Source organism: Stegastes partitus, unplaced genomic scaffold (assembly GCF_000690725.1).
Source record: "Stegastes partitus isolate 25-593 unplaced genomic scaffold, Stegastes_partitus-1.0.2 Scaffold238, whole genome shotgun sequence".
NCBI classification, from domain to species: Eukaryota; Metazoa; Chordata; class Actinopteri; family Pomacentridae; genus Stegastes; species Stegastes partitus.
In genome coordinates, this window is record NW_007577969.1 from 564,543 (window position 1) to 580,359 (window position 15,817).

The 15,817-nt window shown below is 40.1% G+C and overlaps 1 protein-coding gene across 1 annotated transcript in view; it reads right to left on the reverse strand.

The window, feature by feature from the left end:
- cryl1 (crystallin, lambda 1) overlaps positions 1–15,817 on the reverse strand; it is a 35,215-nt gene that overhangs the window by 1,453 nt on the left and 17,945 nt on the right. The window contains exons 7-8 of the mRNA XM_008281597.1: positions 6,821–6,929; positions 1,773–1,879 (exon numbers count right to left, since the gene is read on the reverse strand). Coding sequence (XP_008279819.1) covers positions 1,773–1,879; positions 6,821–6,929 — 216 coding nt within the window. The remainder of the gene's footprint in view (positions 1–1,772; positions 1,880–6,820; positions 6,930–15,817) is intronic.

A 15,817-nucleotide genomic window follows, 5' to 3' on the forward strand; every position in this document is an offset into this window, starting at 1 on the left:
CCTTTTACAGTCAATCTATAATAGAAAGATGATCGAATTGCTGATGTCTCTTTCTGGGGGAGAGTTGGGTGAGATGAAGACTGCAGTGCACAGAGAAATGGACCCTCCAAACTCTGAGAAAATGAGGGAAAGCTTGAATATGTTGTAATCATGAGATGTGTCAGTTGTTTGAATTTGAAAGCAGCTGCTGTCTAGTTAGCAAAATGAAAGCCTCTCAGAGCTTTGCCTCAATGTCACCTGAACTGACTCTCCTTGGGTTGGCATTTGAGGTCTTACTACTTTGGAGTTTAGACTAGTGTGAATGGAGCATAGAGACGCTGCAGGTGCGGTTTGAAGAGTTTATTGGGTGATTTCGTACTTCTCGTCAGTGTGGCTCTGGGCTGCTGTTAAAATCTGTCTTTAAAAGCCCCCTTAAGCCTAAGCTTTTTTTTTTTTTTAAATTCAGCTTTTGAAAAAACAATCAAATTCAATAACAGCTTCAAAACTGGAAGGCCACTTGGGAGGATTTTGAAATATGACACAGCTCTCTGTCCCTGTCATGAGGCCAATCAAATCCTATGCATTATAACAATGCAGCTTGTCACATACCCTAAAATCTGTGCACAATGGCAACAGGTTGCATTTCATTAACAGATACGGCCTCATCCTGGTACATGGACCGCCAGGGTATATCACAAATATTATCTAAGTTAATGAGGTGGGATTTTTGATAACCCTGCAGACTGAGTGCTGACTTTATAAATGTATTCACAAAAGCAAAATGTACTTTTGAGCATGGATTTGTCTCCTTTGTCTCCCGCTTTCTGGCCCTGGGAAACGCTGTGGATTTGTGCTTATATGACGTATGCGATTCTGTTCATTGCTTTCTTCTTTAAGCTGTAATTTCTTTGAAGGCGACTTTCTTTTTTATTTGCAGCATCTGAAATGTTTCTTGGAGGCTTTATCGGTTTTTTTGGTTCTGCCATATTTATAGTTGCTCTCGCCTTCTTTGTCTACATTGCTATCATCGCTCCCTTCTTCAGCTAAGGCAATCTAGTCATTGCTATTTAATGAAAACACGTCGCTACTGGTGCCCCAGTGTGGGAATGTCACCACAGAAACTAGATTAAAAATTCTGGTATGCAGTGAAATACAGAGAGAGTTTAATCAACCCTGTGTGAACTCGTTTGGCAACAGTTTGAATGTAAATAACATGTATTTACATGTAGTAGCACCTGCACCTTAGCTTTAAATATGAATCACTGCATAAATACAACCAGTTTAATCAACTTTCATTGAAAATATTGAGAGAATATCCACAGTGAGAACTGAAGGTTTCTAAACAAGGCAAACAGCACCAGGAAACACAGATCAAACAAGATGAACTGCTTTTATCCTCCAAAGAGCCTCACCTGAAACTATTTATTGCTTTAGCTCAGGGTGTCCTCACATGATGACCTTCTGTGGCTCACATTTTAACAGCATGTGATAGCTTGTGACCGAGGAAGGCTTACTTACGAAAGAACATTAGGGCAAGGAGGTGAGGAGGAACTCTTGACTTTCAGTCATGCAGAACTAAAGGCACCATCAGCAAACATGCACCTCAGTGGGTAGAACTCATAAATCAGGGTAATTTATTATTAAATGTACTAAATGACTTTGACCTGGATAAATAAACACTTACATTTCACATGCTGCCATAAATAGGCATGAATTTCTCTGGGCAGGACACACAGTTGGCATCTGTGAAGTTTCACTTACATTGTGAACTGTTCTGCTGCCTTCACACTTACATTAACGATGCTCTTGGATCCCTCAGCACGGAAATCAGGTACAGGTCCAAAAGAAGTCAGGACCCTCTGGATGCCCTCTCCATATCGCTTCATGTAGTCTTCCAAACCTGTGGGAGGGGGGTGAACAGCTGATCAGTGGGGTAAAGCCAGGAATGAAAAGATGATCAAACAGCACAGATCTTTATCAGAAATTCTGTTTCACAGCCTAAACTCTAACATAGAAAGTCACTGGCACTCAATCTGTCCAGGAAACCAGTGTCATGGTGCTCAAGGCAGAATATCACAGTTTATAAACCTGTTCTCAACCTAATAGAGGTTCCCTGCAGGTGGACACCAACAAAGATATTTTGGAAGGTGTAAAAACACAGAAGGTAGAACTCTTTGTTTTAAAATACCAAAAAGCTTCTTGTTACTGGATGAGTATGAAGTTGTAAAATTGCATTCTAGGACTGGAACTGCTTCTCTGAGCTTCATGTGAGTGCATGGGTCCAGGTGTTATGTGGAGACTTTCATATACTCACTTGGACATGCACACGGACAACTGAGGACACCATGTTGTTATAGTACTTTCTAACCTGCTTGGAGCTCAAAATGTGTGTCCATGCAGTACAATGGCAGTGGTGTGTGTGTGTGTGTGTGTGTGTGTGCAGAATGCATGCATGCCAGTCTACTGTGGTTGTATGGATCAGACTGTAGATACGTTAATACTATAATAACAAGAACTACCTGTCTCTGGTGTCCACAGCTGTCTGTATGTGCACCTGCATGGTAATATAATAAAGACTCCTTATGCTTTTAGGTTAAATAATAAGAGAGGTTAAAAGAGAACGCCTGGGGGTCCCTCCTGAAGAGCTGGAGGATGTGTGTGCGGATCGGGAAGTCTGGGCGGCTCTGCTCAGGCTGCTGCCTCCGCGACCCGACCCCGGATAAGCGGGAGAAGATGGATGGATGGAAAAAGAGTTTATTCTTAGTGGTTTGAAGTTCTATACAACGTATTTTTGGAAATGTGCTCCTCTGCTCTTTAGCCATAGCATACAACTACAGTATAACTGCAGCTTCAAACTAAATGGAAAGCATGAAAATGCAGGTGCAGAAAAAATGTATCTTCATGACCATTAGTATTAATTAAGGCATATTCCAAAGGTTTTCTGTTACACGGAATCAAAGATAAATAGTAAAGTAAGTTTAGGTGACTTCAGTGTGAGCTCATGATACAAGTAATGAAATTTTCTATTTTCTGCAGTTATTGTTTCCTTCACTAAACTGTTCTCAGACTCGTCTTGGTCTTTTGAACATTTAGATTCCACAGTATCAGGTAATTAAATTATACAGTATGAATATAATTTAAGTCTCGTTGCTGTTAAATGCCTCATAAATAGCCGTCAGCTTCCCCTTTGTGTGTTTTTTTTGTCTTAGTTGAACTTTGACGGCAAATCATTAGCGCTATTTTCATTTACTAATCTTTAGTGGTTCATTTATGGCTTATGCAGCATAAATTTTGGCTGATCAGTGATTTGTGCCCCAACAGACTGTTAGTGATTAATAACTAGACGTTTTGTTTTTGTGCAAAACGTCTGTCACGAGCCTTGCTGTGTTCATACTGAGCTGCAAACTACTTACAATGAATGCAAAAAACATTCAAGATATCAGAAATCAAGGGTCTTATTGTTGCATCTTCATATAAACGTCTTTCAGCATGCAACCAAATGTTTGTTGATCAAATAATTAATTAAGGCCCTTAAATTGGATGTAGGAAAAATTCAAGGCAGCTGGCAGTCTATGGGGTAACAGAGTTTCTATAATCAATGATTGGGCAAAGCGCATCATAAAGAGGCTCAGCGGGATGGTTTGTTGACATTCCTGTGATAAGACATCCAGCAGGTGAGGACTAGATGTTTGAAGCATTACACAAAGTCAGTGTGGAGCAAAAAACAAGATGTGGCCAAAGAGCTTCACACCAGCTCCTTAATGAAGGCAGGTCAGAAGGGCTCCAGTTTAAACAACTCTGCCGCACTAAAATGAAGTTTCACACCAGAAAATAAATGCCTTTAGACTTTTCATTTCCTGGTTACTCAGGGAAATATTAATACCCAATATGTGGCAACAGTGAAGCTAGAAAACTACTTTGAAACGCGTATTATACTGTGTTTTGTCCTTAAGTTGACCTTTGAATGGGACGCCACATTGTATATGACACAGCAGTGTGATAAATACCACGTAGCTTCAATCAAACAGTTTGTGTGGAACAAAGTCATTTCAAGCTGTTTGCTTTTTTTCATTTCTGTGCAGTTTTGGTGTAATTTTAATGCTTTTTTCCTAAATGAAGTAAAATGAAGGATGTAACCATGCATGGCTCAGGTACACACAGTTTTGCAATAGATGGCTCAGCAAACAGCAGGTTTTCCCAAGAGTTTCCAGCAGCAACTCCGGAATGTTGACTGAAGATTTATGTGCCGGTTAAGGATGAGTGGAAGGTTACAAGTTTCAACTTTGACAGTTTAGAATGGACACTGGCCTTTGACTCTTTCAGTTGTCCTTCCAAGTGTCATTACACAAAACTGAACGTCAGGTAGCTCTGGAAAACAAACTCTTACCTGTCATGTCCTGCAAAGAAATAAACTGATGTAATGGAAAATAAAATTCTAAATGACACTCCCAAAGTAAGTACATTGCTTACTGTTGTATTAATGGTGAGCCCTTTTAACATTTAATAGTTGGACTGGACATGTATTGTAGATATCCATATAGTTCAGTTTCTTTCACACCATCCATCCATCCATCCATCCATCCATCCATTATCTATACACCGCTTAATCCTCACTAGGGTCACAGGGGGGCTGGAGTCTATTCCAGCTGACTTAGGGTGAAGGCAGGGGACACCCTGGACAGGTCACCAGTCTATCACAGGGCTACACTTAGAGACAGACAACCAAACACACTCACATTCACACCTACGGACAATTTAGAATCACCAATTAACCTCAGCATGTTTTTGGACTGTGGGAAGAACCTGGAGGGAACCCACTCTGCACGGGGAGAACACGCAAACTCCACGCAGAAAGATCCCAGGTGTCCTAACCAGGACGCGAACCGGGGATCTTCTAGCTGTGAGGCGATGGTGCTAACCACTGAGCGACTGTGCAGCCCTCTTTCAAGTCAGAAAAACAAAAACAGTTCACAAAGTTTTGACTTGGCTTGATATCTGTAGCTACATCGGAAGCTACAGCAAGTCAGAGGCGGCTTGCTTTTCAAACTGGAAGCGCATATGACAAGCCATTTTTACTTTAACAAATAAACAAAGCTGTCCTTCTCCACAAACTTGTTGCTGATAAAGTCTTCCTATTTCACAGCATCCTCTGCCAATCTTATCAATCACCTTTATTTCTTAACAATTTAAATGCTGAATAGGAAACGTCATTTACAACAATTCAGAGTAGTTATAATAACATTCTGCATTGCATATCTGCAATTAGAACTTCTACCCATCAAAACTGAATTTCAGGTATCTAACTAGTCAAAAGGACATGGTAGTGTAATGTCATTTTACTCCAGATAGTCTAACTCAGTTATTGAATGTTAAAACAGCTTGCCATAAGTGTCTCGTGTTTTGCAGTTCGCTCTTAAAGGGATGTTTTGAGCTCCAAAGACTCCATGGCCTATAGCCTTGAAAGGTAGCTATGGAGAGATTCTAGCTTGCTTCTTTGTTGAGGACTACAGCTGTAATCAGATTGATGTTAACAATGGTTACAATGGTTTGCAAAGGTCGCCCAGTTTGAAAAAAGTGTCGACAGAAGGTCTGCTGTATCTTCGTAACTTGGCTCAGTATCTTCAACACTTGCACACTTGTTGCTAGCACCGTTCTAAGGTCCTTTAGAAGCTTTTTAGCTGTCGAACTGCATTTAAATCCACGTGAATCAATTCAAACTGATTATACGAAAGACTTTAGACAACAAGGTTTTTTTCGTGGATTATTCCTTTAAAGGATAATGTTCTCCAGTGCAGGTACATGCTATACAAAAGCTAAGTTATTCAAGCAGAGTAGAAAGAGAAGACAGTGAGGCTGAGTGCTCTACTATCTGATCGGAATGATTTAAGGACTTTAAGTCACAACAGGCCTTAACAATCTTCTGAGAACATGATCATGCTACTGCTTCCTGAGCAGGAAGAAAAAAATCAGTAGAGAGGTTGAGTACTGTAACTACAGGTAGAGTTGGCACCTGGTTAGAAGGCTGCGATGTGGGCTCTGTGAGTTTTGGATTACTGGTGTGAGGGAGTGCATTCATGGCTACCCATCAAAAGGCTGCTTTGTTCAGCCAAAGTGTACTTTCTGTGTGTGTGTGTGTACACAGCCAGGGTTGCTGTCTGAGTTTCACACTCCCCTTTGATATTCTCCATCTCCCTGAGGTTTCACTCTCTCTCTGACACACACAGCGATGCCACAGTGTGGTACAGTACATGTATGTTGTGTGTTGAGACATGTGAACTATGTCACTGCTGATTCTCTCACAGTTATTATGTAACTGGTGAACTACTTTGGTTTCTGACATTCAGAGGCTCTCTGTGCTCATTTGTAGTAGTTTTTTAGCTAATACCCAGACTTTGGTACTGTTATTTTCTATAATATTAACTGCTTATGTGAAAATGTGCAAGTACAAGGTGACAGGTAACCTGCTGTTAACACCAGTTAGGCACATGAGCAACTTCTACAGGAAAGAAACTGCTTTTATTTAAGTGCGTACAGTCTTAATTTTAAATATATTCAAAATGTAATGGGATCTACTCTGAACTGTTATCTACCACTTATGACTATAAAATATCCATTTAGGTGTCTTGAAACTCCAACGGGCAAGACTTTTACTGTAAGTTATTGTGAAAGTTGACATCCAGTACATGTAGTTCTTGATCCATAGGTTATTATGTTGTCCTTCAGTATCATCTTTTGAAATCTCATATTTAAAAAAGAAGTTCAAAACTAGAGCATCAACAAGGTATGCTGGGTGGCGAAATTCTGTATGTGTGAGCAAAAAAGTCAGAACAGGGAACTTTACCTTCAGGCGCATTGAGGTGCATTGTTTCCATGGGACCTATGAAGGCATAACGCATTCCTAGTCCCTCTGACATCACCAGGTCAATGTCCTTCACTGAGATAATGCCATCCTATGAACAAGAAAAAAAAAAAGAGTTGGACAGTTTCACAGAATTGAGTTTAAGTTTGTCAATACAGCTCTGAAGACTCTTCTGTCAGTACAGTTTAGAGAGCTGACACATCAGAGTTGAGTCATTTATCAGGTGTTTTCCACTGAGTTGCCTCTCATGGGTTCAATATTCAATGATGATGCCACCACCAACAAACAGACTGCAGGTCACATTAAAGTCTGAGCATGTAAGGACATATTTTCTCTGGCACTGCATCAAAGTCGTGGCTTTTCACCCCCTAGTGTTTTGGATACACCAAACTCCTTTTGATCCCATCACGCTACTCCCACCAGATAAAGTTTCCCTAATCAGCCCCGTTCTGTATCCTCAGGATTATGTGGATGGAGGATGGAGGAACGGATGGAAGGGGGAGACAGAGGGAGTGGTTCAGGTATCTTTGGTTCAGATAGATACCTGCTGGCTGACCATGGAGGAAATCAAAGCTTGGATACAGATACAGGGAGCAGGGTGAGCAAGAGGAGAGGGACAGGGTCGTCTTTGTTTGGGTCCTCCGTCCAACAACGAGCCTGTTATCTGAGTAAAGTGGGGTGGTGGGTGGGGTCCTTTCTCCACTGTAATCACTGGGGGCAACAAGCTGCTTTCTCAGCCACTCTGCTTTCCAATGCTGGCCTCGACTCAAGGACCATTTTCTGTGTGTTTGGAGGGGTGAGGGAAGGTCTTGGTTATGTAAGAACGATCACAAGGTCACTGTCAGACTGCAGGCCTTGATGCTCAGCGCTGAACGTCTGGTCATGTCGGACATTCTGATGTTTTACTGTGCGTACTGATTCAAGAAGGGAGTGTACAGTACACAAGAAGCATTTTTACAAATCCTGATGAAAGTCCTGCTGGGTATTTTTTAAACTAATGACTGGCGATAACAGACAACAGCGCAGTGAAACAGGAACATTTTTTGCTGATTGGACATTTTTGCAGTGGAGAAAAGTTCTTTTGGTGGAGCATGGTCATATAAATTACAGTTTCAGTAATGTGATGCATCTATGTGGCATATAGAGAGAAAAAGTCAAACCAGAACTTGTTCCAGAAGTAAGAAGACCTTATTTATTTAAACATAGAGCTTTGGAAGAGCCTTTCTCAACCGTCGACTATGTGACTTGCTTCTTATATCAAGAAAATGGTTTGAAAATATTTCGTATGCCTTCAGCAAACCCATTCCTATAAGCCCTACATATGGACTGACTAAATGTTGTGGCTAGACAGAGAAGGCGAGTTGAGGGACTGCAGCGAGCTCACAGATCTGTAATAACAGCCGGACAGAGATGAATGAGGATGTGGAGTTTTTAGACTTAAGAAACTGTATCTACAAATTTGAAAAAAACTGGGAGAGTTTTATAAATATGGACAAACCCATGTTGTGATGATACAACACTACCACATAGTAGCATATGTAGTCACGCAAGTTGCAGTTGTTGTAATAGTATAACTTTGCGGAAAATCTTGAAGGTTTCAGTTTGTTATGGCAAGGAGTGTAGTAGATGGACATCTTTAACCTTGTAAACGTGCCCATATGGTGTTTTCTATACGCTTGAAGACATATCATGAGTGACATAAGCAGTCAACAATATGGTGGCACATTTCTGCCTTGAAACTACAGCGTACCGAAGGCAGCCTCAAAAACAGATTCTCGGACAGCCAAGATTTCCCATATGACAAACTTGTGATATTGCAGGGTGGGTCTTTCCATATCATTGTTTTTAAGAATCCATTTCTATTTTGAACATGTATCGCTTAATTACTCAAATACTACAACTTCCCATTGGTGAGCTGGTATGCTTGAGCTGCAGAGGAGCAACAGAAGGATGGATGGAGAAAGAGGCAGAGATACTAGCTTGTGCATACTAAAGGAGGCAAAGTTTTACCAATAAATCACAACATTAAAACCACCTGACTAATACTGTGTTGGCATCCCTGTCCCCACAAAATTACATTGGTACACAACTAAAATGCAGTGTCAATTACGTTTTCTTAATTTTATTTTGAACTAAACGTAATTTTTGACCTACTGTGCTGGGAAAGGCATCCAGTTTGAAAGAGTGACAGAGTCCATGTTCAGAGGCAGGTGGTTGTTGGCATAAATCAGACAATGGACTTTTATCCAGAAGATTAGGGTTTGTATCCCACAATGGATGAGAGAACATCAGTCTTAGAATTAAGTTTGTTTTCTGTTGTTGTTTAGGTTTGTTTTTTTCTCACTTTCTGGTTAGGCTTAGGCCCTAAAACTACATGGTGGGGTTTAAGAAGACATTATGCTTTGACACTTTTACATGTTAGGGTTATGGTTAGCTTTGTTAAGGTTAGGCACTAAGATTATTTTTAAAAAGTCATGGTTTGGGTTAAAATACGACCCTTTCACTACATTTTCTGGATTATTGGGGTGGTAACTCCTACCCTATCTAATATATGATTGGCTGGCTGAAACTGAGTGACAATGAAGCAGTAAAATAAAATATGTGTTAATTAGAAATGTATTTGTGATAAATTACAAACAAACATAACCGCAGAGAAAACACATTTCCCTCGAAATCTAATTGAGAATACACTTTAGCTGTATGGGAATGCATTCTTGTGGAGACTGGGCTTATGTAGGTCACTTTCTTGCCGCCAAAACAAAACAAAAGAATGACTCATTGACTTTACTCATCAGTACTTTCAATGTGGTGACTGATCAGTGTACACCCGATCCATTTTCAGATGAACAGAGATTAGTAGAGTAGTTCTTAGAGATTAGTTTTTAGATGTTACCGTTAACTGTAACATCCAACTGACGAAAACCAAACAAAAAAAAATTACTAAATATTAAAGGTAGAAATGACCCTCAATGGGTGGTGGCATTAGTTAAAAGAAAGACACTTTGGTTTTTTTGTCCAAACTCATTGCAAGTAAAGACAGATTGCATTGAGTTGCTGACAACAGTTGAACAGAAGCTAGGATGACTTGATGGCTCTATTTTATTCAAGTGTCTGAATAAGCTGTAATTACTAGAACTCCTAAAATGTACGCATCTAAGTGAAATGTATACGTCTGATTTTGATATTTACCTGTGCTTTTCTTATTGTGCCATGTCAAAATGACTCCCTCAAAAGGACCTACAGCTTCCCCCCTTATGGACTCAACAGATCAGCAACATTTGTAGTTGATAAACAACTCAAATGTGCGTGTCAAGGTTCAGAACTTCACTGTCAGAAATGTATGTGACTGAGTTCACAGGTACCAGAAGATGCCACACAGAAGTCTGTACCTGTTCTGCTTGTTCCCAGTACATTTTATTTACAGTGCTGTAAACGTGGAGTTTGACTCAACTTAAGTGTCTCCTCAAATACCATACATGTTCAGTGATTTTCCAATGTTGCGTGTCATTGTTAGGAGTTCCAATTATAACAGCGCCTCAGGTGAGTGATACCAAGTGCACAAACCATTTTACGTTGCCCAAATAATTAGGTGTGTGTCTAATAACACTGCATTACGAACTCTGGTGTGTCCCAGTGTTACGTGACTGCACGAAAGAGAATTGCCAAGTTTTGTACAGGTCAGGAGACAACAGCGTTCACTATCTTCAGATACCCAAAGGTCTGTGACGTAGCAGCATCATAAGTATACAAGAACACATTGATGACCCACAATATCAAAACCACTGACAGGTGAAATGAATGACATTGACTATCTCATTTCAGGGGCACTTGTCAAGTGGTGGACTATATCAGGCAGCAAGTGAACATTCAGGTCTTGAAGCTGATGTGAGGGAAGCAGAAAAAAGGGCATTGTGAGCTTTTAAGTAACTTAAAAGTAAGACAAGATGACTGGGTCTGAGCATCTCCAAAATAACAGGTTTTGCGGGGTTTTCTTGGTGTGCAGTGGTTAATAAAACTGGTTAGGACAATTGGGGAACAGGGGACAGGGTGATGGACGCCCAAGGTTTAAGGTTGGGCCTTGTGGTTTGAGGTACTGTTGCACAAATTGGTGATAGAAAGGTGTCAGAACACACGGTGTATTACAACATACTGTGTTTGGAGCTGCGAACTGGTCAATGAAGACTCCTGTCCATTTCTGAAATCTCCCACAATGGGCATGCAAGTATAAGGCATAGCAACACATACAATGTGATGCTCTTGGACAATGTTCTTCTGGGAAACTCTGGGTCCATGCGATCACGTCCTTTGACATGTACCATCTACCTAAGCATTGCTACAGACCACCTACACCTCTTTATGGCAACAGTATTAAAGGTGTCCTCAGCAGGAAATGCTTCCTGCCACATTGCAGACATTGTTCATGAATGGTTTGAGAAAAAAAGGAGGTCAAGGTGTTGGCTTTGCATCCAAATTCCCCACATCTCCATCACATTGAGCATCTGTGGGATGTGCTGGAAAAACCAGTCTGATCCATGGAGGCTCCACCTTGCAATTAACAGGATTTAATGGATCTACTGTCTAAGTCTTGCCACCCGAAGGACACCTTTAGACATGTGGAGTCCAGGCCTTGACGGGTTATAGCTGTCTTGCCCCCACGAGGGGAATCTACACAGTATTTGGCGGGTAGTTTTAATGTTCAGATGTCTTTTTAGTTGCCTTTTGCAGCCCTTCTAATATAGTGAAATGGCAGAGCTGAAGGTAATTTATTCAGCAGTGAAAAGTGATGCTGCCGTAATGACTCCATCCTGCAAGTGAATCCCTGCTTTTCTAAACACTAAATGGACTCTTTTGTCCTTTTAATGTTTAGAAAACAGGCCAATTTAGAAATCAAGGCCAGGGATTTAATCTGTAACGTATTCCCTCTCATTCAACAACTATGCAAAGCCACAACTGGAGAGTGCTTCTGCACAGAGGGCCTCAGTGTAAGATCACATGTCCTACTGGGAAAGGAACACTGAACTGGACATTTCACAGTCATTGGCAGATTGTGGATGCATCCTTGTGAATTTCTATGTTTCGGCCTGGTCATATGTTTAGATGCTCCTGGTGGTTTCAAAACCAGGTTTAAAAACAATTGGGATGGTGCATTTTCAGAAGCTGCCCCTTAAGCCACTATCACATCACTTTTATACTTTCAAGTCCTTGCTAAAGACTTAAAATCTGTTTATTTTATCTTCGTCTGATAGTGTAGTTCCCTGTGTCTGTCCAATGTGTGGTTTTGTTTTTAAGGTCTTTTACAGCACTTCTGTCAATGTTTGGTTGTTTTGAATGAGCTCTACAAGTGAACTAGATTTGACTTGACCTGATGCAGGAGGAAGATAGTTGTACAGATGACAGCTGATGTTGTTGATCTCAGCAGATTTTTGTTCATGCAGTACCAGATGCTCTGCATGCCAGCAATTAGAATGTAGGTCATTATGGTTTTCATGCGTCATTTGCACAATTATTCATCTCTCGGCTGTATTTCGCCTTTAATTACAACCAAGAACAAACTAATTGATCGACTGGCTGACAAGCCTGTAGAACATGTGTTTGCATAACAGTTCAGATGCTGGATTTCCATACAATGACGCACACTTTCTTTTTAATTATGCACCAACAAGTGTGGAAAAATAGTCACCATGACTCCCCAGAATTCAAGGTAACATTATCATCAACAACTCAAGACCCAAAGTAAAAAATTAAGAAAAATGACAAATCCTTCCGTTTAAGAAGCTGCAACCACTGACTGTCTATAATTATTTTTATTTATTTATTTTTGCCTTTATCTGAGAGTCACAGTGTGGAGAGAGACAATAAAGTTTAGGAGACGCCTTTGTATGTGCCCATTTACAGTACAGACATTCTCAATAGTTTGGATTGAATGTCCGTCTCTTTCTGGGGTTAAATTCTGGCCAAAAGAATTCTGTTATCATAGTTTCATTCACAAATGAAACCCACACCCTAAGACATAGGAAAGGTGTTGGTAAGTAGTGTTGAGGAGTGTCAGCTTGACACAGGAGTTTTGTTTCTCTTACATCTTGCAAATTCTTAGGATCCCACCACCCTGTATCTGAAATGTCATTTAGTGACTGTAGTGTGCAGTAATGAGCTGAAGATCAAGTCAGCTGGTTCATCTGGTTCACTTGCTGTTGGCTCAAGCAGCAATCAAGATTCACATCTTATCTCTATCTCCACTGGGGACAAAAATAGAACCCCTGTCTGTTATGAAAAATCGGTCTTAGTAAACACATTCTGGCTGAGTAACATCTTAGACAGTCAGTATAACTTAATTAGAGCACGTGCTGCATGCGGAGCTATGAGGGCGGACAGTGATGAATGTTCTGGATTTACCTGTTGAGCAGCTTTGACAAAAGGAACCAAGAAAAAGACAAGAAAGATCAGTGTAGACACACAGGTTTTTCCTTGCATTTATGCAGGCAACACTCAAAATCTGCTCAAACACACATCAGCCAGGTTTTTAAAATGTAAATAAATCTGTACCACAAACATAGAAACTAAAACAAAACAAAAACTCTGCAGGATTCTGATAAGATAAAAGATTTAAACCACTAAGTTCATCTGTTGTTTTTTCTAGTGTACAAGGTGATTTATTGCTGTGACGGATGTATTCGTGTTTATAGGTCTGCTGACAGTAGACACTTTGACTTGTCAGCCTTCTTCTTTTGCACTTCAATGCTGCACTAAATCATGCACTGGGATGTGGAGCAAACCATCACTGGTGTTCTAAATTACACTGGGTTTTTTTTTTTTATTTTATTTTGGATGAGAACACCTTGTCTGTGATTTAAGTCTGTTTCTCCCCTGCCATAAACAAAGCAGAAAAAAGCAGTCTAAATTTATGCTGCAGATTTGGTGAACTGAGCCACAAACTTGTCAACTTCAGATACTTGTGTTTGTCATTTCATATGTATTTGCCCTTTAAGCTTTGAGGAAACGTTCTTAATGCTCAGTATTCTAGCAAACATACATGAGCCCACGATGCAGGGGAAGTTTAAATTTAAAATGACGAGAAAAATACATTTATTCATAATTTTTCAAGTCATTGTACTTCAATTCTATGTGTTGATTTGAAAATGCATGCTCCTCTATAAATATTTCAAACTTGAAGAAACGTAGGCTGTGGTTAGGAGTGTATTTGTTTGACTGATGTTGTTGTTGACTAATTGCTGCCAGTATCTGACTATGTAATGAGCACTGAGTGGTAAAATGTGTCAGCATCAAAGATTTTATGTCTCTGTTTTTTTCCATGACTTACATAGCTGTGTCATTCTCATGATATGGACAAGATTTACCTCAGGTGACACATGAGGGTTTCCACTAATTTAAAGCTATCTAGAAAATATAGACAAAACATATCTTAATTTTGATTTGTCATCCTGTGTTTTCACTTAGATGTTACGGAGTCATTTCTGCTTTACTGTAAACAAGGTGCTCTGCAATGCAACTCAGCTGGAGCTCCTTTGAGAGCAAAGTTTGACACTTTGACAGCGATGTGGCATTTTTGTCAGCTAGGACCTAAGGGTGCCCTCAGGGTTAATTCTCCTCAACAGGAGCCTCACAAGGTAGTGATCCAGGCACAATAAGGAATGTCATGTAGATATGAGTCTGAGCTTCCACAGGCCTGTGTGAAATCACAAATATCACATGGTGGATGCATGAATGCTGCGTTAGAGCCAGCACAGTCAGGAGGGAGAGTCATTTCTGCTGCATTTGCTGCAATACGCATGTGTGTGTTTATTCACAAAGGTGAGATGTTTTTCTCAGTGACTGTTGATGTTTTCTTGGGCTTAGAAGTGACTGAACTAACAAGAGTTTTCACCTGACTGCAGGCACACTTGGTTCAGCAGTGAACTAAGAAGCTACTCTTCAAACAGAGTCACTCAAGGACACCTGAAAGGACCTTTGTTGCAGCACAAATCCTCACTGTTGGTCTCCAAATGTCTTTTTAAATGCTACTGTTTTACAAAAGTAGTGCATTTTGGAAGGCATACAGACTTACACATATAAAGACTTTCATGTGTGATATTTTTGTTTCAACAGAAATTATGTGTGCAGAAATGGCAACAACAAAACTGTCTATAGGCACTTTTCACAGCAGACTTTTTGGCTTGTCAAAGCAGGAGAAGTGTAGATAAACCTAAAATCACTAGTGGTGGTTTTTCAGTGAGTGTCTCAATAAGTAATCTCAGTGAGCAGGCCCAGTTCCAGAGCTCTAAGTGGTTTACTATAGAGCAAATTTAACATAGTCAGGCTTTCCTTTGTGCTAGCTGGCTAAACAAAACCTGAAATAGGTATCACAGAAGTCATCAACTATCAGTTATCAAATCTGCACAGCATCAGTTACCATTGTGATCTAACAGGTTAAAGAGAGCCACCTCAGTGAAACACCTGGATCACATAAACTGAATGCAGTCATCATTAAGGTTTTTTATTTTTTATTTTTTTCCCCAATATCTGCCTAAGCTATAATTCAAAACAGATGCTAATTAATGTTATTTGGCCATTTTGATGTTACACTACATGTCATAAAATAACAAAGCTGCATAAATCACTGACATAATTATGTCTACACCACCATAAAAGTCTGAGTATAGAGTGTAAAAGTCTACCAGGGGATTTATGAGTTTTAGCATATCAGTGCTTTGAGCTAAATGCTAATGTAATCACAATGACAACATCCAAAAGTGGAGGTATTAAATATATTTCAACTTGACAGGAAAAGTCAGAGGATCTTCACCTCTAAAGACTGTGAATGTTTTATGGCAAATTTCACTGTTATCTATCAGTAACTGACTGATATTTCCATCTGAAACAACACTGTTGGGGCCTAAAATGACCAAACAGTCAATATTTCTCTGGTAGTCTCCACATATACGACACTAATCAAGTTTCTCAAAAGTAGTATTTACTGTAGGG